This window comes from Ascaphus truei, chromosome 2 (assembly GCF_040206685.1).
Source record: "Ascaphus truei isolate aAscTru1 chromosome 2, aAscTru1.hap1, whole genome shotgun sequence".
In the NCBI taxonomy this organism is placed as follows: domain Eukaryota; kingdom Metazoa; phylum Chordata; class Amphibia; order Anura; family Ascaphidae; genus Ascaphus; species Ascaphus truei.
In genome coordinates this window covers 172,719,147-172,739,210 of record NC_134484.1, presented here as the reverse complement: position 1 = coordinate 172,739,210, position 20,064 = coordinate 172,719,147, and the positions used below count along the sequence as shown (strand labels likewise).

The window sequence follows — 20,064 nt, the reverse complement described above, 5'->3', positions numbered from 1 at the left end:
TATCTTCGTGACACGAAGGATGCGCTGCGGAAATTGGATGACATCACTACAGATCCTAATACACTACTGGTCAGCTTGGATGTTGAGGGCCTTTATACGAGCATACCCCATGAGGTAGGCATGCGAGCAGTGGCACATTTCCTTATGTCCAGAGGCCAAGATCTAGTGATGCATAATCAGTTTATTCTTCAGCTATTGGACCTTACCCTGACCAAAAATTACTTTGTATTTAACAACAAATATTACCACCAGATCCAGGGCACTGCTATGGGGACCACATGTGCTCCCACCTACGCCAATTTATACCTAGGCTGGTGGGAGGAGACGGTGGTCTTCACTGAGGCCCTGGACGAATACACTAAGTTTGTTGAGTTATGGGTAAGGTTCATTGATGATATCATGGTCCTCTGGACAGGCACACTGGCATCCCTAAGAGAATTTGTGGATATTTTGAATTCCAATCACCACAATCTCAAACTGACTCTAGTTTCAAGTGAAACACATCTTGACTTCCTTGACATTACCATCACTAAAGACAGTACTGGGAAATTAGACACTACCATCTTTAGGAAACCGACAGCCACCAACAGTTTACTGAGAGCTGACAGCCAGCACCCCAAACATGTGGTGAAGGCAATACCCACAGGCCAGTATCCCCGCCTGAGACGTAATTGCTCCACTCTTAGCGAATACAAGGACAAAGCTAAAGACATGACGCAACGTTTCATTGAACGAGGACATTCAAAAACAAATCTAAAAAGAGCCTACAATAGGGCCATTATGACGAACAGAACACAACTCCTAGTTGACACCAAGCGGAATGATGGGACTAACGATTATAAACCAATTCGTTTCATCGGTACCTTCAGTGACCAATGGGGCTCAATTTACAGGATTTTCAATAAACACTGGCACCTACTATTAGATGACCAAGATCTACAAGGGGCTATATCACACACACCCAAACTTACAAGCAGAAGAAGCCGTAACTTGAAGGATATTCTTGTTAGAAGCCACTACCAAGCCAAATCAAACACCACATGGCTAGCTAAAAAACCTACGGGATCATACGCATGTGGCCGATGTAAGGCCTGTAGACACGTACCTAAGAGAACAGACTTCATGGACTCTAATAAACAGCGAACATTTAAAATTAACGAGTTCATAAACTGCGTTACTGAGGGGGTGATATACCTGTTAGTCTGCGGATGTGGCAAGTTATATGTAGGCAAAACGTTCAGGCAGTTTAAAAAGAGAATTCTTGAACATCTGGGTTCTATTCGGAATGCCGCAGACACCCCTGTGGCACGTCACGTAATAAGCGAACACAATGGAAACAGTGACCAATTAATCTTTATTGGCATACAACATATCCCATGGGGCCAACGTAAGGGTGATTGGGACAAGGCACTACTACAGACTGAGTGTAAATGGATATACATGCTCAATACACTCAGTCCCATCGGCCTCAATGAGGGGTTTATTTACAAGTCATACCTGTAACCTCTGTAATACACTACACAGGATGGGGATCTAGGTATACAGTTTAAACTTAGAGTCCGTTTTGACTTACGGGGCGGATGCCATAGGTTAGAACAGTCCTACACCCCCCATTTACGCACCACCGTACATAACTTCACAGCCCACTTACATCCACAATATATTTATAGTTAATGGTTGGCCCCAGGTCAGAAAATCAGAAATCATATAAAAATAAAAAAATATATAAATGGAGATATTATACCTATACCTACCTGTGTGTTCCTTCATTTATATACATCATAGCCCTAGATGCTAAATACACTGTTCCAACTAATTACCCTATCTATATTCATACTTGGGGTATTTAGTGCCATACTCACCATCGATTGAGGGCTATGCACATAGAGCTAACTAAATGCCTAGTGAGCTATGTGGATATGGATTTCATGTCTTACCAACTGACAACCCACTTATCTGGCAAGTTTGCAGCATTCAAAGGGTGACACAAAAAGGAAGACAGAGACAGCCACATTTAGGCATATGTTATACTTTTTATTGTGTGCCACTGTACTTGATCCGTTTTCCTATCCCTATCACAAGATATTAGGGTTCAAAGTATCAATAGTCCTCTATTACCCCTCGAGCACTATGATATGCTCATTAGATTGTCCATCACCACAGTGGAGTGTGATTGGGGAGGTTTCCAGTCACGCCCCTTCATATGTATATAAATAAGAGTCACCATGACTCAATAGGGACCTCCTACCTTGAGAAAGCGCCGCCCCCGAGCGCGAAACGTACGTCGGGATGACGTCATCACGCTGACGTCGGAGGTCACGGGAGAGATTGCTCCTTGACAGGGAAGGGAGGGTGTTTGGTGCTGTACTGGCTACTCCTAACTACAGTTACTTTGCCTGAAATTGAGCACCATACTGGCACTTGCCACTCTATGTAACAGGAGAGCAGGTGCTGTACAGACTGCACGAGGTGACACTGCAATCACCAGAGCAGTGGGTAATGCACCCGTATCTTACTGCAGCACTTCTGATCCACCTTAACTGAGGCTCATTCCTCCGGTACTATTACACTAGTTGTATAATAGATACCCATTACACCCTCCCAGGGCTTTAGGTGATTCATCAGCATATATTGCTAGTTCTCAATTAGGCATATTTACCTCACCGCCCACTACCCCTATCGGAGCCACCTATGGAGGTATCTATTTAAGCAGTGGTATACCTCATATTAATCCTACCACCACCTCCTTATACATCCGTGCCTGTGTTTTAGTTGTTTTTATTACTCACTACACTTTTTGCGTCGTGACAATGTGCGTCTACATAGATGTTTAATAAAAGTTTATTGTTTTGCCCATAGGGCATTTTAGGTGATTGTTCTATCCCAATTTTGGGTACAATTACCAGGATCCCCCTCCCCTCAATCCACCCCCTGTAGCAATACAAGCTACTCTATCTGTACAATATATTCTATTAGCCTGTGTGCAGCTATCTGGGATCTGTGGAAGATTTACCTATTGTCTTCCTGCTTACTTGCGAGTTTACACACATACACTGCTCCCTGGATGCAATAGGAAACTACAACTTCAAGGTTGCTGTGCTGCAGCAAGGAGTAATTTCTGATATCAGAGGGTGTGACTCTTAATGGACAGAGAAGCAGTAGAGCAGGGGTGGGCAACCTATTTTTCAATGTAGCCACAGGTGTGCGAATTAGAAGTGATAATAGCCACACCATGTATAAATAAGAGGTCTTATGTTGCGCATGCAAAAAATTTAAACAACACACACTGTTTGAACAAGTTTATAAATTCTCAGACCGCAACCCCCCTCAAGTTCCCTCCCACCCCTACTCATCCTCTCAACCCCCTCATACTCATCATCTCAACCCCCTCTTCCTCTCACACCACTACCCTCCCCCACATCATCATCTCATTAAATCCCCTCATCATCTTCCCCAGCACCCTTCATCATCTCCCCCAGCACCCTTCATCATCTCCCACAGCACCCTTCATCATCTCCCCCAGCACCCTTCATCATCTCCTCCACCACCCTTCATTATCTCCCCCAGTACCCTTCATCTCCCCCAGCACCCATCATCTCCTCCAGCACCCATCATTGCCCCTGCACCCTTCATCTCCCCCAGCACCCTTCATCTCCCTCAGTCCCTTTCAGCAGTCCCCCACATCATCATCAACTACCCCCCCATGCCTACCTATTGTGGCGGCGGAAGAAGCAGCGGTGGTGGTGGCGGCAGAGGAAGCAGTGGTGGCGGTGGCGGCAGAGGAAGCAGAAGTGGCATGGGAAGCGGTGGCGGAGTAAGCGGTAGTGGCGGGGGAAGAAGAAGCAGCGTGGGAAGCGGTGGCGGAGGAAGCGGTAGTGGCGGCGGGGGAGTTCAGGAGGGCGGAGGAGTTCACACGGACCACACAGGGAGTCCCGGTGGCCCGTATTGTAGTTACTCAATTCACCACACTTTGACTGCCAATTCGCCACAAGTGGCGAATGGCGACAGGTTTGCCCACCCTGGCAGTAGAGGCTGTAGAAGAGGCAGGACTAAGGAGAGAGGAGCCATTAAAGGGGCTGGGAAAGCACATGGAGTTAGTCCTTGGGAGATGTCTGCCTCAGTGATGTCTGGGCAGACTGACTGGGACTCAGGGTCAGTTCATCCTACAAGGAGGTACAGCAGAGCATTTAAAAGCAGAGAGGACTACAGAGACTCAAGTGGTAACTGTCCATGAGAGAGCTGCGATAGGTAATTGGAGGTCTGGATGCGAAGCAACCTATCGGGTTATAAGGGCTGTGAGTAACGCATGAGGGGATCATCATTTCAGGCAATTACAGACATCATGACAAAGGAGGCTTTGGCGAAGATAAGGCCTGCCATGATTACACCAGCAGTTAATAATAGCGCCAACATTGTGCTGGCACCAACACACAGGCCTGAATACCCAGGATTGGGTGGCCGCAGACTCAGACTCTGACATACATTTGTGCAATGTTTATGGGGATTGTTGTATTTGTGTGGTATGATATGAATATAGTGATCTCTTGTTAAGGGTCACAAGGTACCTTGAATCTTATCCATGCTTGCTATATATATATATATATATATATATATATAATCTGCACTATTGGATTCTCTATTTTTCTTCCTATCCTACGAGACCCCGAAGGAAGATCCCTGCCTGCCATACAAGGAAGAATTGGTTCATTAGGAACATCACAATGTTTACGGCTTAATATCAATATTTATTTTTTACCATATACATCCTTTGTATATATCACATATAACACTTTGCACTCCCTATTATTCTCACTTTATTTAATATATATATATATATTAAATAAAGTGAGAATAATAGGGAGTGCAAAGTGTTATATGTGATATATACAAAGGATGTATATGGTAAAAAATAAATATTGATATTAAGCCGTAAACATTGTGATGTTCCTAATGAACCAATTCTTCCTTGTATGGCAGGCAGGGATCTTCCTTCGGGGTCTCGTAGGATAGGAAGAAAAATAGAGAATCCAATAGTGCAGATTATATATATATATAATTTGCATGTCATTTCCAGAATTCCTTGCTGCAGTGGAAGCGCTGTATGCTGGGCGATAATGGGGAAAGACAGGGTTGCAGACCTGTCTAAGACATGCAAATGAACATACAGTAATATTTACAGTTGCTTTATGCTTTACTGTGGAGGGTTTTTGTCACTTTTTTTACCCACCATAACCTTAATAATAGTGGTGATTACCTAGTCTAGTCTCAAACCAGTTTAGCCATTAAGACCAACCTCACACTGATGATACCCATCAAGGTTGAAACATGTCTGTGAGTGGGTTTAATGGCTTTGCATCTCATCCCAGCCTCTGTCTAAAAGCTGTGTTTAAAACAGCATGCATTGGCTTGAGGATTTGCTTGTGTAATACGAGCTTGAGACAAAAGGTGGCACTGAGTGCTCATTTGCATGTCATTTCCCAGAATCCCTTGCTGCAGTGGAAGCGATAATGGGGAAAGACAGGGTTGCAGACCTGTCTAAGACATGCAAATGAACATACAGTAATATTTACAGTTGCTTTATATATATATATATATATATTACAGTTATATTGCAAACATCATTATAGTTGGACTCAGGCCCCCACGTCAGCTCAGGTATTAGTCTGTGTGTATAAGAAAGTGGGGTTATATAAGAATATATTGTAATATTATAACATTAGCTTTAGAAACCCAGGTGAAATTTTGGAAAGCTCCTACCCTTACCTGTATTTTGAGGACCCTAAAAATACCTTCAGTACATTGTTTTTTGCCCAGATTTTAATACCTACCTGAGATGATCAGAGTGCATGTGACTTATGTAGATCAAGTCAGCATGGCACAGTCTTTCCAGCCAATCAGATGGAGGCTCATGAAGCAACCACCAACCTCTAGCAAAGGCAGGTCCTGTCAGCCAAGGATCAAAAAACATTCGCTTGTTCCCAAGCTTCAGATCCATACATGCATGCGTCAAATATGTAATCTGCAAAACCACAAAGCTTGAATCTCAATTAATTGATTAATCTGTAACACAAATCAACTTTAAGATGATCTGATGCAGTATTATAATTAGTGAAATCTTATTGAGGATATAAATCAACCATCTATTTACCTGGAAGCCAGCTCTATGACCCCTTCCCTCTCCCTTATTTAGCCGGCAATGATTTTCTCCCAGATTATTAGGACTCAAGCAGTTTTTGTTAGGGTGAAGAATTAAACTGGCATATTAGAGTTAGGGCTATGCTGGCATATTAGAGTTAGGGCTATGCTGGCATATTAGAGTTAGGGCTATGCTGGCATATTAGAGTTAGGGCTATGCTGGCATATTAGAGTTAGGGCTATGCTGGCATATTAGAGTTAGGGCTATGCTGGCATATTAGAGTATGGTTTGGGCTGAACTAGTACCTTATTTATCTGGCTACCTGTTAAAAAAGGGGATTACGTGGTAAATTCTTATATGGAGTGAAGCAGCCCTTTTGACCATTTTTGGAATGAAAAAAACCCCATTGAATCCCCCTAAATCCCTTATTTATTTGGCTCCATTGTGTAAATGGCCTCCACAATAAATGAAAACTGTTGTTTATTTTGCAGCGGGAGGCAAAGCTATAAATGCTGTGGCTTGAATAATGTAATCATTCCTGCATTGTGTACACTTTTTGCTGGTTGTTTCTTCTGACAAGGTTGTGACCTTTCTTCTATACCCTGTGTCTATTGTTGTGTCCCCTGTCTACCCCCTGACCCTTACTGTATATTTATTTGGCTCTATGCAAAGGAAATATAGGTCAAATTGAATATAAACACTTCATTGACAAACCCTTTCCCAATTATGTGGTCCCAATGAAACAAACAAATGCTTAATTTCCAATGAAAGAAAAGTATCCAAATATTTGCTTTATGCATAAATACATGAGTTTTGGGGTCATGTACCACCTTTACGTATGCTAACTCATTGCCTGAAGTTTAGTAATTTTCTAAGCAGTGGGAAAATGTGATTATAGCTGCCGTGAGAATCATATCTCTGAAGAAAGCAGCCTAAACTGTGAACCAAATCACCTTTCCAACTCTCACCTCCCAAGTTATGCTAAAGTAATTTGTGTTGTTAAGGATAAAAGCAATTAAAATGACATTTAAGATGGCTACATACAGTACTCCAATTAGTAAGATATTACTAACAAGATCGATTTCAAATAGCAACATGCAGCTTAAAAATCTCACCAGTATGTAAACTAATGGTTTAGTTAAAAAAGTGAACACTCTTTTATGGACCGCATAATCTGCAGTATCTACTGGGAACTCATTTACTGTATGGCTGGCATGAATAAATTACAGACATTCCAATCATACCACTGTAACATGGACAGCCCAACACTAAGATTTTACTGTAAAGTGTTACTATTCTTGTGATTCCTTTAATGCAAAGACAAAATTGGCTACAATAGAAAGGTATCAGAATATCATTATTCTGTGAATAATTGTACACATTGCAGTGATTAGTGTGCGTTTCATTATAAAAATCTTACCTGCACCTCCCCAACTTCTAAATTCTGTGCCGTTTGAGGATCAGTGTCCCATGGGTTTGGAGGATTCAGCTCAACAAGTGAAAGGCCATTTTCTTCATCTCTTTCAATGACTGCAACACAGTCATGCAGAAAATAATATTGATTTGTGCATTATAAATTAGCATATTTTTCCATAAGGATTTAAGTACTACAAAGCATGTACACTTTATGGTTATTATCCGAGTTCTAGATTCACTAAACTCTAGAAGTATGTTCAATTAGTAAATTATAGTAAACTTCAAATATAGGAAACAGTCAGCCTTTATAACAATGCATCCAACTTATGCAGCATAGTAAAAGATAAAATTAAGATGTAAAAAAACATACTTTTATGACTCATTCTGAAACTATGAAAAGCGCTAATTCGATGTAGTCTTTTGTGCAGCTTATGGAAAATGTACGATGTACGATGGTCGCTTTAAAGATTAAAGGTATCAGATGTTTGGAACCCTCTGAGATAACATGGAATCTCACAAAATACAAGAGACCAGAATAAGTAATAACTGATAGTCTTTAATGTTCACACTAAAGTAATAAAGCTGGGACAACAAAATGGAATCTGCAAAATGTGCACAGCTACACCAAAAAACTATGGTAGCTAGAGACAATCAGAGAAGCGGAAGGTCTCAAGAAGTCCAATGTGAATATCAAAACAAAAACAAGAAAGTACCTGTAAGTTCAGCAAAACAAGAAGCCAGGTAAAGGTAAACAGGGACAGACAAAGTACAAGGGACCAGAGTATAGGCACTGCAGCTCTTTGAACAAAAAGTTGACAAATAAATAACTATCCGACTGGTTGGGGTTTATAAACCCTAACCTAAGATGGACGCTGGCATCCTGGAAAATTCTAGTTCTTACCAGTCCTGGGCCTGAACTTGACTCCTCTGTGTGCCCTCTCTAGGTCTCCAGGAAATACTGCGGGAGGGAATCTTGACTGTACTCCTGCTTTTAGGCCTCCCCCTACTAACAGGCTTTTCTGTGTGTCTATTGTGAAAACTAGAGATGAAGTTGTGGTTAGGAACCAGAGTGGCCAGTTCCCATGTTCTTTCCTTTGGCCTCTAACCTATCAAATCCACCAAATAAAATAATTAATTAATGGAATCTTGGATGTCCTGAACCTCATACTCAGGACTAGAGTCTGAGACCTCAGGCTCGGGGAGGTTTATCTTTAGTTGCCTGTGGTTATCAGCACGATTATTGAAATTCAATCTGTTGTCGTCTTGCTCTTCTAATTGAATATAATGTTCATTAGCATCAAAAACATTGTGAGCATTGATGAAGTTGAGACATTAGGGGGTCTGACGTAACAGCATTAGGGTCAAAGCAGCCATTTTGTTTAACTATTTTTAGTCTGCCATCTTGTCTTTGTGAATTTTAATGTCATCTTTCTATGTGAAGAAATCTGTGTGAAAGAGAGAATGGAATGTTTTCGCTCCTAGCTGACTTTATTGATCTTTCCTCATCCAATCAGCTTCAAATTGAAAGTGTAAACAGGCCAGATATTATGAGAAAGCCTCGTTAGTAGTCTAAGATAAACTGTTTCTCAAAAATGTGCCAAGTGGCAGAACTGACATCACATTTAACCCCATAATGATTTTTAGCTTACATACAGTTATTCAGTATTATTATGTATTACTAAATGGCATCAGCTTTAGTATGTTTATATATTACAAAATGAGGTAATATTTAGTGACGTGCAAGCCCCCCCCCCCATAAAGGGGTGGAGCTTTAGGTTTTAGGGTATAAATATATGCCATACCGTGTTATCGGGGGGAGAGCTTTTTGCTTTCAAGCTGTCTCCGCTGTGTGCACTTGAAATAAACTCATTTGATAACTAAATCTTTGTTGTAACATTTTTACTGCTTTTACAGGAAAATATATTATCATATTCAGACTCAGGTGTGTCAAAGTCCATTTTCTTCCTTGATCTTGGTGAATTACGTTCACGGTGAACAATAAATTCTAAAAGTTCATCTTTGTTGTTTGAGTTGAAACTATGCAGATAAAAGCTCTTAGATCATCATCTGAAATGTCACTATTTTCATCAATTTTATCTGCTGATGAAGCAAAAGGTCCTCAAGAACCAAGGTGTTTCCCTTCCATATCGCTCGCTTTCAACTTTTGCCCTTCAATGTTACTCATACACGATCTCCCATTCTGTGCATACATTCTGCTGCAAAGAATATTAGTGTCGGATTCTGCATCAATTTGGCAATAAAAAGGGCAAGGGGGCAGGGATTTGGCATTCTTTTGATTGAAAACTACTTTAAAACCTTGATATATCTCTGGTAATGAGTCATAGAAGGCACTTGTACAGTGGCTCTCTGAAATTCCAGACCAAAGACAGACTGCCTTATGCACCTATTGTTTCTCGGGTGATTCTGCGAAACACTGATCTGACAAAAAGTGGACAAGAACTTCACAGAATTTGTCTCCCAGTCAATGGTTGGATTATGTTACGTCAACCAGGGCATACGTAGGAGAATAACAAGCTGTTGCGCATCAATGAGATCAAACTGTAGGATTTTCGAATGTCCGTTACTGCAGAAAATTTTCAACAGAGGAGTATACCACTTCAGAGGACCCGAAGTAAGGATTCTGCTTTGACAATTTAATCCTGTTTTTGTGGTGCCTAAAGGATTTGCCAAATAAGTTCCCGGTACCTCCAAGATCAATAAGGACTCAAACGTCAATAGGGTCATGTGACAGGATAATACACAAATCCCAGAGCTAATCCACAGCTTTTTAGACTAAATAAAAATCATATAACTTTTGTGATACAGTCACTGTCTAGTCTGGAGTGGTGCAGCTAGTGTGCTTTCCAACCTACTGGGAGTTAACCTCCCTTGGAGAAGCTAGAAGCAGCTGCAACTAATCAACACACAGCACTTCTTATTGAACAAGAGGTGAAAATGGCAGACAGAGCACAGCACACAGGGAGATTGCTTACACTGATAGGTTGATTTTTCCCAGGAGAGGGGAGAGAGATTTTGGTCTGGCCTCCTGTTCCAGAGCCCACAGATTGAGGCCAAGAGGCTGTGGGGACTGCCCAGAGGGATGTGCCTGGGACCAGCAGGGGGGCAAAAAGTGGAATAGGAGTACCAGACAAAACTAAAGTTATCTGCAAGGTCTGCAGAGCTACATACGAAAGTAATGGTGGCCAGGGGAACACAAAATAACAGGTGGCAAGAAATGCAATGGGAATAACAAGCCAAAAAACAACAAGGACACGTAAAATCTGTATTACATGCAAGTTGCTCCCACTTATAGTATGGTGCAGACTCAGAACTGATCTTTATTGACATTTGAAAAAATATGTTTAAATGTATTAATGCTATAGCATCTTCTTTCATTCCTATATGTTACTCAGTTTTAGCCAGTGTTGTTACAATGTATTTATCTATTTTATTAGTTGAAAGTCTGGTATAATGGTATTTTGTTACTATACTACAACAGGTAAAGGTAACCAGGGAAAGACGAAGTGCAAGGGATGAGAGTATAGCCAGACTATTGCTCTGTGAAGAAAAAGTTGACAAGCAAAGAACTAGCAGACTGGGTGGGGGTTTATAAACCCTAAACTAAGAAGGCCGCTGGCTTCATGGAAAATTCTACTTCTTAGCAGTCCTGGGCCTGAACTTGGCTCCTCTGTGCAACCCTATATGTCTATAAGAAGTAGTGCGGGATGGAATCTTGACAAATATCAAGTATCAAGGCAAAATCGGTGCTCTACATGTATGTAAGAAAATCATTTTAGTTTCAATGGTATGTTTATCTTTAATACATCTTGTGCATATTTTCTTCCCCAGCATTGCACCACTTCTGCCTTGATACATATGGGCCTAATATTCAAATTATTAAACATTCACATTTCAATAAGATGGATAGGACAAATCGCTCAAAATAGTACAGTGCACTAAAATGCATAGAGATGGAGGACTATAAAAGAGAGAACATATGTTTCTGTATCCCTTAAGCACATCAGGCCTGATTCGGATATATCATCATTTCATCTGTCTGTACCTGTGGGCAAAAAATAGATTGTAATCTTTTTGGGGCTAAGGTTTAATATTGCCAGTATTGTTCTTCCTTTTGCAGCTTTTGTACACTGTCAACGTAAAAATGAGGATTCAGATGTATTATATCTATAGAGTGGAATACTGTAGACGATATTGTCACTTTGTGGATGATCTTTCTGCTCTATGGCAGTCTCTCACTGTACTATTACATGCAAGCTGCTCCCTGTTATAGTATGGTGCAGACTCAGAACTGATCCTAATGGACATTTGAAAAAATATGTTTAAATATATTAATGCTATACAGTAGCATCTTCTTTCATTCCTATATGTTACTCAGTTTTAGCCAGTGTTGTTACAATGTATGTATCTACTTTATTAGTTGAAAGTCTGGTATCATGGTATTTTGTTACTATATTAAAATTCAATTTGTTTCACAAAAGAAAAAAGAAATAAAGAAAAATAATATCAGATCATCAGTTACTGATACAGCAGGTGCTCGTTCTTCCGAAAATGAATATGCTGCTTTAGAAAAACAATAATAGGTGTGATTGCACAGTACACTACTACCGGTATCTGAAGATTCATCCTCTTTTAGAAGAAAGAATTGGGAACTATTACTGATACTGACTCCATCCACCAACAGGGAACATAGTATGAATGAAAGAATCTGGGTGAGGGGCTTTGGCACAACACATCAACTTGGGAAACCTGTCCAGGGTCTCTGTACTGGGTCAACTTCCGTTCCTTAAACTAGTGCTGGAAATAAGTAGGTCGAATGCAGCTACACAATATGGGAGAGAGGAGAAACACTTGCTCTGTACTGAGAGTGGTGGGACCCCATGGTTAATAGTATCCAGACAGAGACTTTGAATATTGGATATAAAGACATACAAACATAAAGAATATCCCTTTATGTGGGTGCACTCTTTCAAATAATGACAGGCTTTTATAGTGTTATTTCCACTGTACAGTAGTTTATTTAATAGCAGTATTTTGTTGTGACAGCCATTAATAATGATAGACACTTTGAAAGGGTAATTAGAGTAAAATTTTAGGAAGTGTTGTATAAATACATTAATAATTATTTGCTACTTCCTAAATACCATAGAGACTATATGTAATTAGCAAAAGACACTTTTGAAAAAAACCGTGTCTGCACACAAATTTTTAAATTTTATTTATAACATATAATTTTATTTAAAAAAATAATTTAAAAGATCTAAATGTATGCTGCATGGTTATTTTGTACTTAATATAATAGGCAATTTGTTCTTGGACTATAATTAGTCCCTTTGAGGGCTTGCTAGAGGTATTTAAATTAGTCGCTCTAAATAGTGAACAGTGTATCTTCTGGTGGCTGCCTTATTGTTAGCAACCAACATTTAATTAGATACAATTTAATCAAAGCACCTTATAGCCAGGGGTACACAGACAGAATTTACCCAATGAAGATCTAACAATGTTGTGGCAATACTGGAGGTTTAGAATTACATGATTATATCTCGCAAATTATGTGAAAATTGTGGTTATAACTGATGCCATGGTTTCAGGGCTGCCAACAGGGGTGTCTGCCGCTGTTGGCGTCCCGGGCCCCGTGAGTTAGTCACCCACCCAGGCAATCACTCACCCACCCAGGCATTCACTCAGTCAAAACTCACCAACCCAGGCAGTCACTCAGTCACCCACTAACCTCACCCTGCCAGGCAGTCACCCACTCACTTACCCAACTCACCCACCCAGGCAGTGACCCAGTCACCCACCCAAACTCACCCACCCATGCAGTCATTCAGTCACCAACCAACCCACCATCCTAGTCACTCACCCACCCGCCCAGTCACTCACCCAGTTACCCAGTCACTCACCCAGTTACCCAGTCACCCACCAAGTTACACAGTCAGTCACCCACCCAGTCTCCCACCCAGTCACCCACCCACTCAATCACCCACCCACCCTGTCACTCAGTCACCCACCCACCCAGGCAGTCATTCAGTCACCCACCCACTTAATCACCCACCCACCCTGTCGCTCAGTCACCCAGTCACCCACCCACTCAGTCACCCACCCACCCAGTCACTCAACCAGTCACTCACCCAGTTACCCAGTCACTCACTCAGTCACTCGCCTACCCACTTAGTCACTCGCCCACCCACTCAGTCACCCACCCAGGCAGTCACCCACCCACCCAGGCAGTCACCCACCCACCCAGGCAGTCACCCATCCAGGCAGTCAGTCACCCAGACAGGCAGTCAGTCACCCAGACAGGCAGTCAGTCACGCAGACAGGCAGTCAGTCACCCAGTCACTCAGTCCCCCACCCACCCAGTCACCCAGGCAGTCAATCAGTCCCCCAGGCAGTCAATCTGTCACCCAGGTAGTCAGTCAGTCACCCAGACAGTCAGTCAGTCACCCAGGTAGTCAGTCAGTCACCCAGGTAATCAGTCACCCACCCAGGCAGTAAGTAACCCACCCAGGCAGGCAATCACCCACTCACTCACCCACCCAGTCACTCACCCACCCAGTCACCCACCACCTCAGTCACCCACCCAGGCAGTTAGTGGCAGTCAGTCACCCTCCCACCCAGGCAGTCACTCACCCAGGCAGGCAGTCACCCACCCAGGCAGTCAGTCACCCTCTCACCCAGGCAGTCACTCACCCAGGCAGGCAGTCACTCACCCAGGCAGGCAGTCAGCCACCCACCCAGGCAGTCAGTCAGTAACCCACCCAGGCAGGCAGTGACCTGTCTTTTGTTGAAAATATTAAAATAAACAGATTGCATTGTAATGTTTTTTCCCATATTACAATAAGGAGAAAACAGTTAAGTAAAAGTTGCGCGCTAAAAAATATTTTTCCGTGGTAGGTGCGCTATGTGTTCGGGGGCGGGGGTGGCACCTGCTCCTTTCATTTGTCCTGGGCCCCATGATTTCAGCTGGCGGCCTTGAATGGTTTCTTTCAAAAGACTCGGATACAGTGTACAGCAAAGTATTGCAACTATAATCACTACACAGAGCATTACATTGCAACGGCGTATCTATCTCGTAACTATGCTCTATTGAAAGCTGTAGTGAGTGTGTTATCTCTGCAAAGGTTGATATAGGCCTATATCTACAATTAAGTTTTCAGTATGTCTTTAAACACCAAGTGTATGATACAACGGCTTCCATTCTGAGTACTGTATTATCTGGAAGTACTACACTTTAAAAATGTGTTCAACTGGAAACGAGTTAATACGTTGGGACTAACTATGGCTCGAATTAGCTTACACTTTCAATTAAGCTTTGAGCACTATCTACGCCTAGTGTTAGTGATTAATTGTAATTGGTCACACATATAGAACTTATCCTATCAATGCTGCCCTATCAAGGGTTAGACTTTCAAATATCAGACAGGGCGTCTATTTCTATTTGAAAGCTGCCAAATTGAGTGTACATAAATTACACAGTTCATTTAAACCCCAAACATTGTTACATCTTCAATGGGTAAATTCTGTCTATGTTCTCTTGGCTAAAACGTGCTTTGATTCAATTGTATCCAATTAAATGTTGGTTGCTAACAACAAGCAAGCAACCAGAAGATACAACGCTTACTAGAGTGGCTAATTTAAATACCTCTAGCAAGCCCCCAAAGTGAGTAATCATAGTCAAAGGACCAATTACCTATTACATTAAGTACAAAATAACCATAATGTTGCAATCATGCAATTGCTCTAAACCTCCAGTATTGCCACAACATTGTTACATACTGTATTCATTGGGTAAATTCTGTCTGTGTACCCCTGGCTAAAAATTGCTTTGATTAAATTGTATCTAATTAAATGTTGGTTGCAAACAACAAGCAAACCACCAGAAAATACAACGCTTACTATTTAAAGCATCTAATTTAAATACTTCTAGCAAGGCTTCAAAGTGACTAATTATAGTCTAAGGACAAATTGCCCATTACATTAAGTACAAAATAACCATGCAGTATAAATTTGGATCTTTTTAATAATTTTTTTTTTAAAGAATTAATTTTTGAGTGTTATACTGTATGTTAAAAATAAAAGTTTTAAAATTTGTGTGCAGACACAGTATTTTTTCAAAAGTGTCTTTTGCTAATGACATATGGTCTCTATTTAGGAAGTAGCAAATAATTATTAATGTATGTATACAACACTTCCTAAAACAGCCACTCCTGCACTTCTGTTTGTACCATGACTGTGAACAGCCTCCCCTTTCCACTCCTTAACCCAATCAGGCTAATTGTTATCATCAGAGTGTGTCTCTTGCAAAACAAAGAACATTTAACTTTTTTTTGAGTAAAATACTCAAACAAAGTTGCTCTCTTATTAAAATCTCTGCCACCATTAATATTTAAATGTCCCAATTTGGAGAATTTGCATTGCAAAAGAAGAAAAAACACACAGTGAGCAAAAACCGACAATAACAAAAAAAAAAATGAAATCCAAAATAGCCATGATTCTTTCGTAATTCAAAAAAAATCGTTTTTTTACCTTATGGAATAACTTATTTAAACGATACCGTTTTTGTTTATCAATATCTATCAGAGAAGCCTGCCCTTAGTCTGGTTAAGGAAATCCTTAATCTCAGTCAGACTATACTGAGAGCCCTTAAAGGCCTGACTAGAGGGAAGGTCGGAAAGCTGTGAGTTATCAGTAGCATACTCATATTCTTCATCGTCCGAAGACTCGGACACGTCACTTTCTGCTCCCACAAAAACTATTTTTGAAGCATTTGATTCATTTGATCCTGCAGACAGACTTACTGGAGGACTGGGCTGTGCAAACAGACAAGGCTTAGTGTCCAATTTAGATCTTTCCTCCACACCAATGCAGGGCCGAAGAGCAAAACTAGAGGGTTTGAATTTTCCTCCATTCTCAAAGCATTTTCAGGCAGATTATCAGTTAAAACATTCACTGTTTTAGAAAAACAATTCCCCGTTGGCCCAGACTCATCTGAAAAGGTGGCCTCAGCAACTTCAGCGTTCAGAACAGTACTTTTAGTTACCTCGAGAATTCTTTCATCTTCCTCAAGTTCCAAAACTCTCTATTTGCTAGTCTTTTCACACTCCATGTCCTCACAGTCAGCTGCATGCTGCCCTCTTGCACCAGTCCGTGCTTTTTCACACGCCATTTTTTCAATGTCTTTTCCATGCTGCCCTGTAACAGCAGTCTGCGCCGTGGCACCTTCCACGGTGTCCACCTCACTGTGTGCAATAACAGCAATCTGTACATCTTCCACAGCATCCTCCTCACTCTGCGCTGAAGCAGCAGCCTCTGCCTTCTCACCTGCCACAGCATCCTCCTCACTCTGCCCACAAGCAGCAGCCTCTGCTTTCTCACCTGCCACAGTATCCTCCTCACTCTGCCCAGAAGCAGCAGCCTCTGCTTTCTCACCTGCCACAGTATCCTCCTCACTCTGCGCTGAAGCAGCAGCCTCTGCCTTCTCACCTGCCACAGTATCCTCCTCACTCTGCCCAGAAGCAGCAGCCTCTGCTTTCTCACCTGCCACAGTATCCTCCTCACTCTGCGCTGAAGCAGCAGCCTCTGCCTTCTCACCTGCCACAGTATCCTCCTCACTCTGCCCAGAAGCAGCAGCCTCTGCTTTCTCACCTGCCACAGTATCCTCCTCACTCTGCCCAGAAGCAGCAGCCTCTGCTTTCTCACCTGCCACAGTATCCTCCTCACTCTGCGCTGAAGCAGCAGCCTCTGCTTTCTCACCTGCCACAGTATCCTCCTCACTCTGCGCTGAAGCAGCAGCCTCTGCTTTCTCACCTGCCACAGTATCCTCCTCACTCTGCGCTGAAGCAGCAGCCTCTGCTTTCTCACCTGCCACAGCATCCTCCTCACTCTGCCCAGAAGCAGCAGCCTCTGCTTTCTCACCTGCCACAGTATCCTCCTCACTCTGCGCTGAAGCAGCAGCCTCTGCCTTCTCACCTGCCACAGTATCCTCCTCACTCTGCCCAGAAGCAGCAGCCTCTGCTTTCTCACCTGCCACAGTATCCTCCTCACTCTGCCCAGAAGCAGCAGCCTCTGCTTTCTCACCTGCCACAGTATCCTCCTCACTCTGCGCTGAAGCAGCAGCCTCTGCCTTCTCACCTGCCACAGTATCCTCCTCACTCTGCCCAGAAGCAGCAGCCTCTGCTTTCTCACCTGCCACAGTATCCTCCTCACTCTGCGCTGAAGCAGCAGCCTCTGCTTTCTCACCTGCCACAGCATCCTCCTCACTCTGCCCAGAAGCAGCAGCCTCTGCTTTCTCACCTGCCACAGTATCCTCCTCACTCTGCGCTGAAGCAGCAGCCTCTGCTTTCTCCTCACCCGCATCTTTTTTGTGACTAGTACCATTCTTTCTCTGACCTTTTATAATATTCAAAATAGGGCAAGCACTCTATTTCCCCACACTCAAAGCACTTCATTGACTCAGTGCTCGCATACATCACATAATCAAGGCCCTCAATGTTATGTTTCAAAACCAGGTCTAAACTTTTCACAGATTGATTTAAAATCATAAACACCTGCCTCCTGAAAGACATAACATGTTTCATTTCAGCTTTTTTGCACCCCAAAGGAATAGAAGAAATAATTCTACCATAGCAAGATAAATCCTGCATTAACCGCTCACTACTTAGAAATGTGGGAACATTAGACCGAGTAACTTTAACTGATGGACTGGATAAAGGCAGAACATTAAACAAACAGTCATTAATCTGTAACCCTTGCTCAACAACTGAATGTACAAGTACAGTACAGTACTACTCAGAAAAACTACTACAGCTTTATTCATTGGGGAAGCTGATTTAATTTTCTCAAAACCTACAATTTTACCCACAGCAAACACGCATTCCTCCATCGATGTATGTAACCATCGACCATACATTTTAACCCATGCCTACGGGTTAAATTCCCAAAACTAATTGGCGGAGTCCCCATAGGGACCAAGACCACAAGCTGACGCAAAGTCAGCTATATAGAAAACAACCCCAAAATATATGAAATATATGAAACTCCAATGCTCATAATAATGGAATACTCTTCTTTAACCATTTTTATGTGATTTAGTGGGGGGGGGGACTGGTAACTAGAACTACTCAGGAAATATGGAGTTAATTGCTTTATTGTTTTCTTTGGCCACTTGGTTCTATACCCTATTAGTATTATTTACCTTCAGAAGACTTCAGGTCGAGTAATGAGAAGTTACCAAAAGGAAGGAAGCCTAGTATAAGCATTTCGACTTTCAGTGCCTGCGTTAAAAACCGTTCATCATCAAAACAAACAGATCAAAAAAAGAGAAGCACTGAAAACGGGCAGAGATTTGGTTAAACAAGCATGTAAAGCATTATATTTGAGAATGAATCATTTGTGAATGGATTACCGAGCTCGTCCTGGCAGAAGCTGTCTGGGGGATTGATGTATTTCATCGTGCTCACATCCAGCTTCCAGTTGTGCTTTGTGCAGCGTACACTCCTGAGTTAAACAAAACAAAACACAAACAGAATGTACGGTACGACAGCAATAGTTATCATGCAACTCAACAGTATACTGTACATAAAGAAGAGTATTGTGAAGTTTCAAAAGCCAGTGCATGATTAAATACATGTACATGAACGTTTAGGAGCAATCCAAAATTGTATAGATGGAAACATAAAAAATAAATGAAAAATAGACTTTATTTTGGGGGGTGCACATATCCATAAAAGGAGTTTCCTTCTTAAAATCTCCAAAACGGCACCACAATGGATACCTATAAAAATTTAGTAGACTTCATAAAAACATATGTAAAGTCCAAAAGAGTTAATTCTTATAAAACCATATGGAAGTGTAGCACCCCTGTGGAATACTATTTAAGGGCCCTGAAGGGCTAACTTCAGGTATAGCTACAATGTATCGCCACTATCTATCACACAGGATAGGATGACTATGCAGAACCTAGCCACACCCACCTAGTGATGTCATTTAGTAATGCTACTAAATAGAATATCTCATCATTCCCCTAGTAGGCATAGTGACTAGTGATGTCACTAGTGGGTATATGTAGTCGGGATGAAACATTCTAGGTTCAGATCCAAGGAGGAGACCAAGATGGGGGATCTGGTTGTACTTAATGTAAATCCTGTTAGTCTGTAACTACATGTTTTAGTATTTGGGTCACTTTGTTGTTTTCCAGGTAGGGAAGTATCAATCCTAAAGAGAGTGCCCCTCTATATGGGCCGAGGCATGTTCCAACCACATAGGGGATGGACAGGTACTCCAAAGAAGGATCCTTAAGTATCACCCTAGAATTACTAGGGGGTAAGAATCTCCTTGCTTCAGCCAGAGGGAATAGGGTGTAATTCCTTATGCAAGAGGGCACCCTGCCTAGGGATCCCAGTGGAGGTGAAACAGCCATCATTTGAGCAATGCAGTGCCACTTGACAGTACTGTAAAGAGATGTGCCTCTTGGGGGGGGAGGGGTTGCTGCC

General features: G+C 42.0%; 1 protein-coding gene across 1 annotated transcript in view; it reads right to left on the bottom strand.

Moving 5' to 3' along the window:
* LOC142488604 (cytidine monophosphate-N-acetylneuraminic acid hydroxylase-like) overlaps nucleotides 1–20,064 on the bottom strand; it is a 158,901-nt gene that overhangs the window by 92,905 nt on the left and 45,932 nt on the right. The window contains exons 3-5 of the mRNA XM_075589053.1: nucleotides 18,978–19,069; nucleotides 7,557–7,666; nucleotides 5,829–6,019 (exon numbers count right to left, since the gene is read on the bottom strand). Of these exons, the coding sequence (XP_075445168.1) occupies nucleotides 5,829–6,019; nucleotides 7,557–7,666; nucleotides 18,978–19,069 (393 nt within the window). The remainder of the gene's footprint in view (nucleotides 1–5,828; nucleotides 6,020–7,556; nucleotides 7,667–18,977; nucleotides 19,070–20,064) is intronic.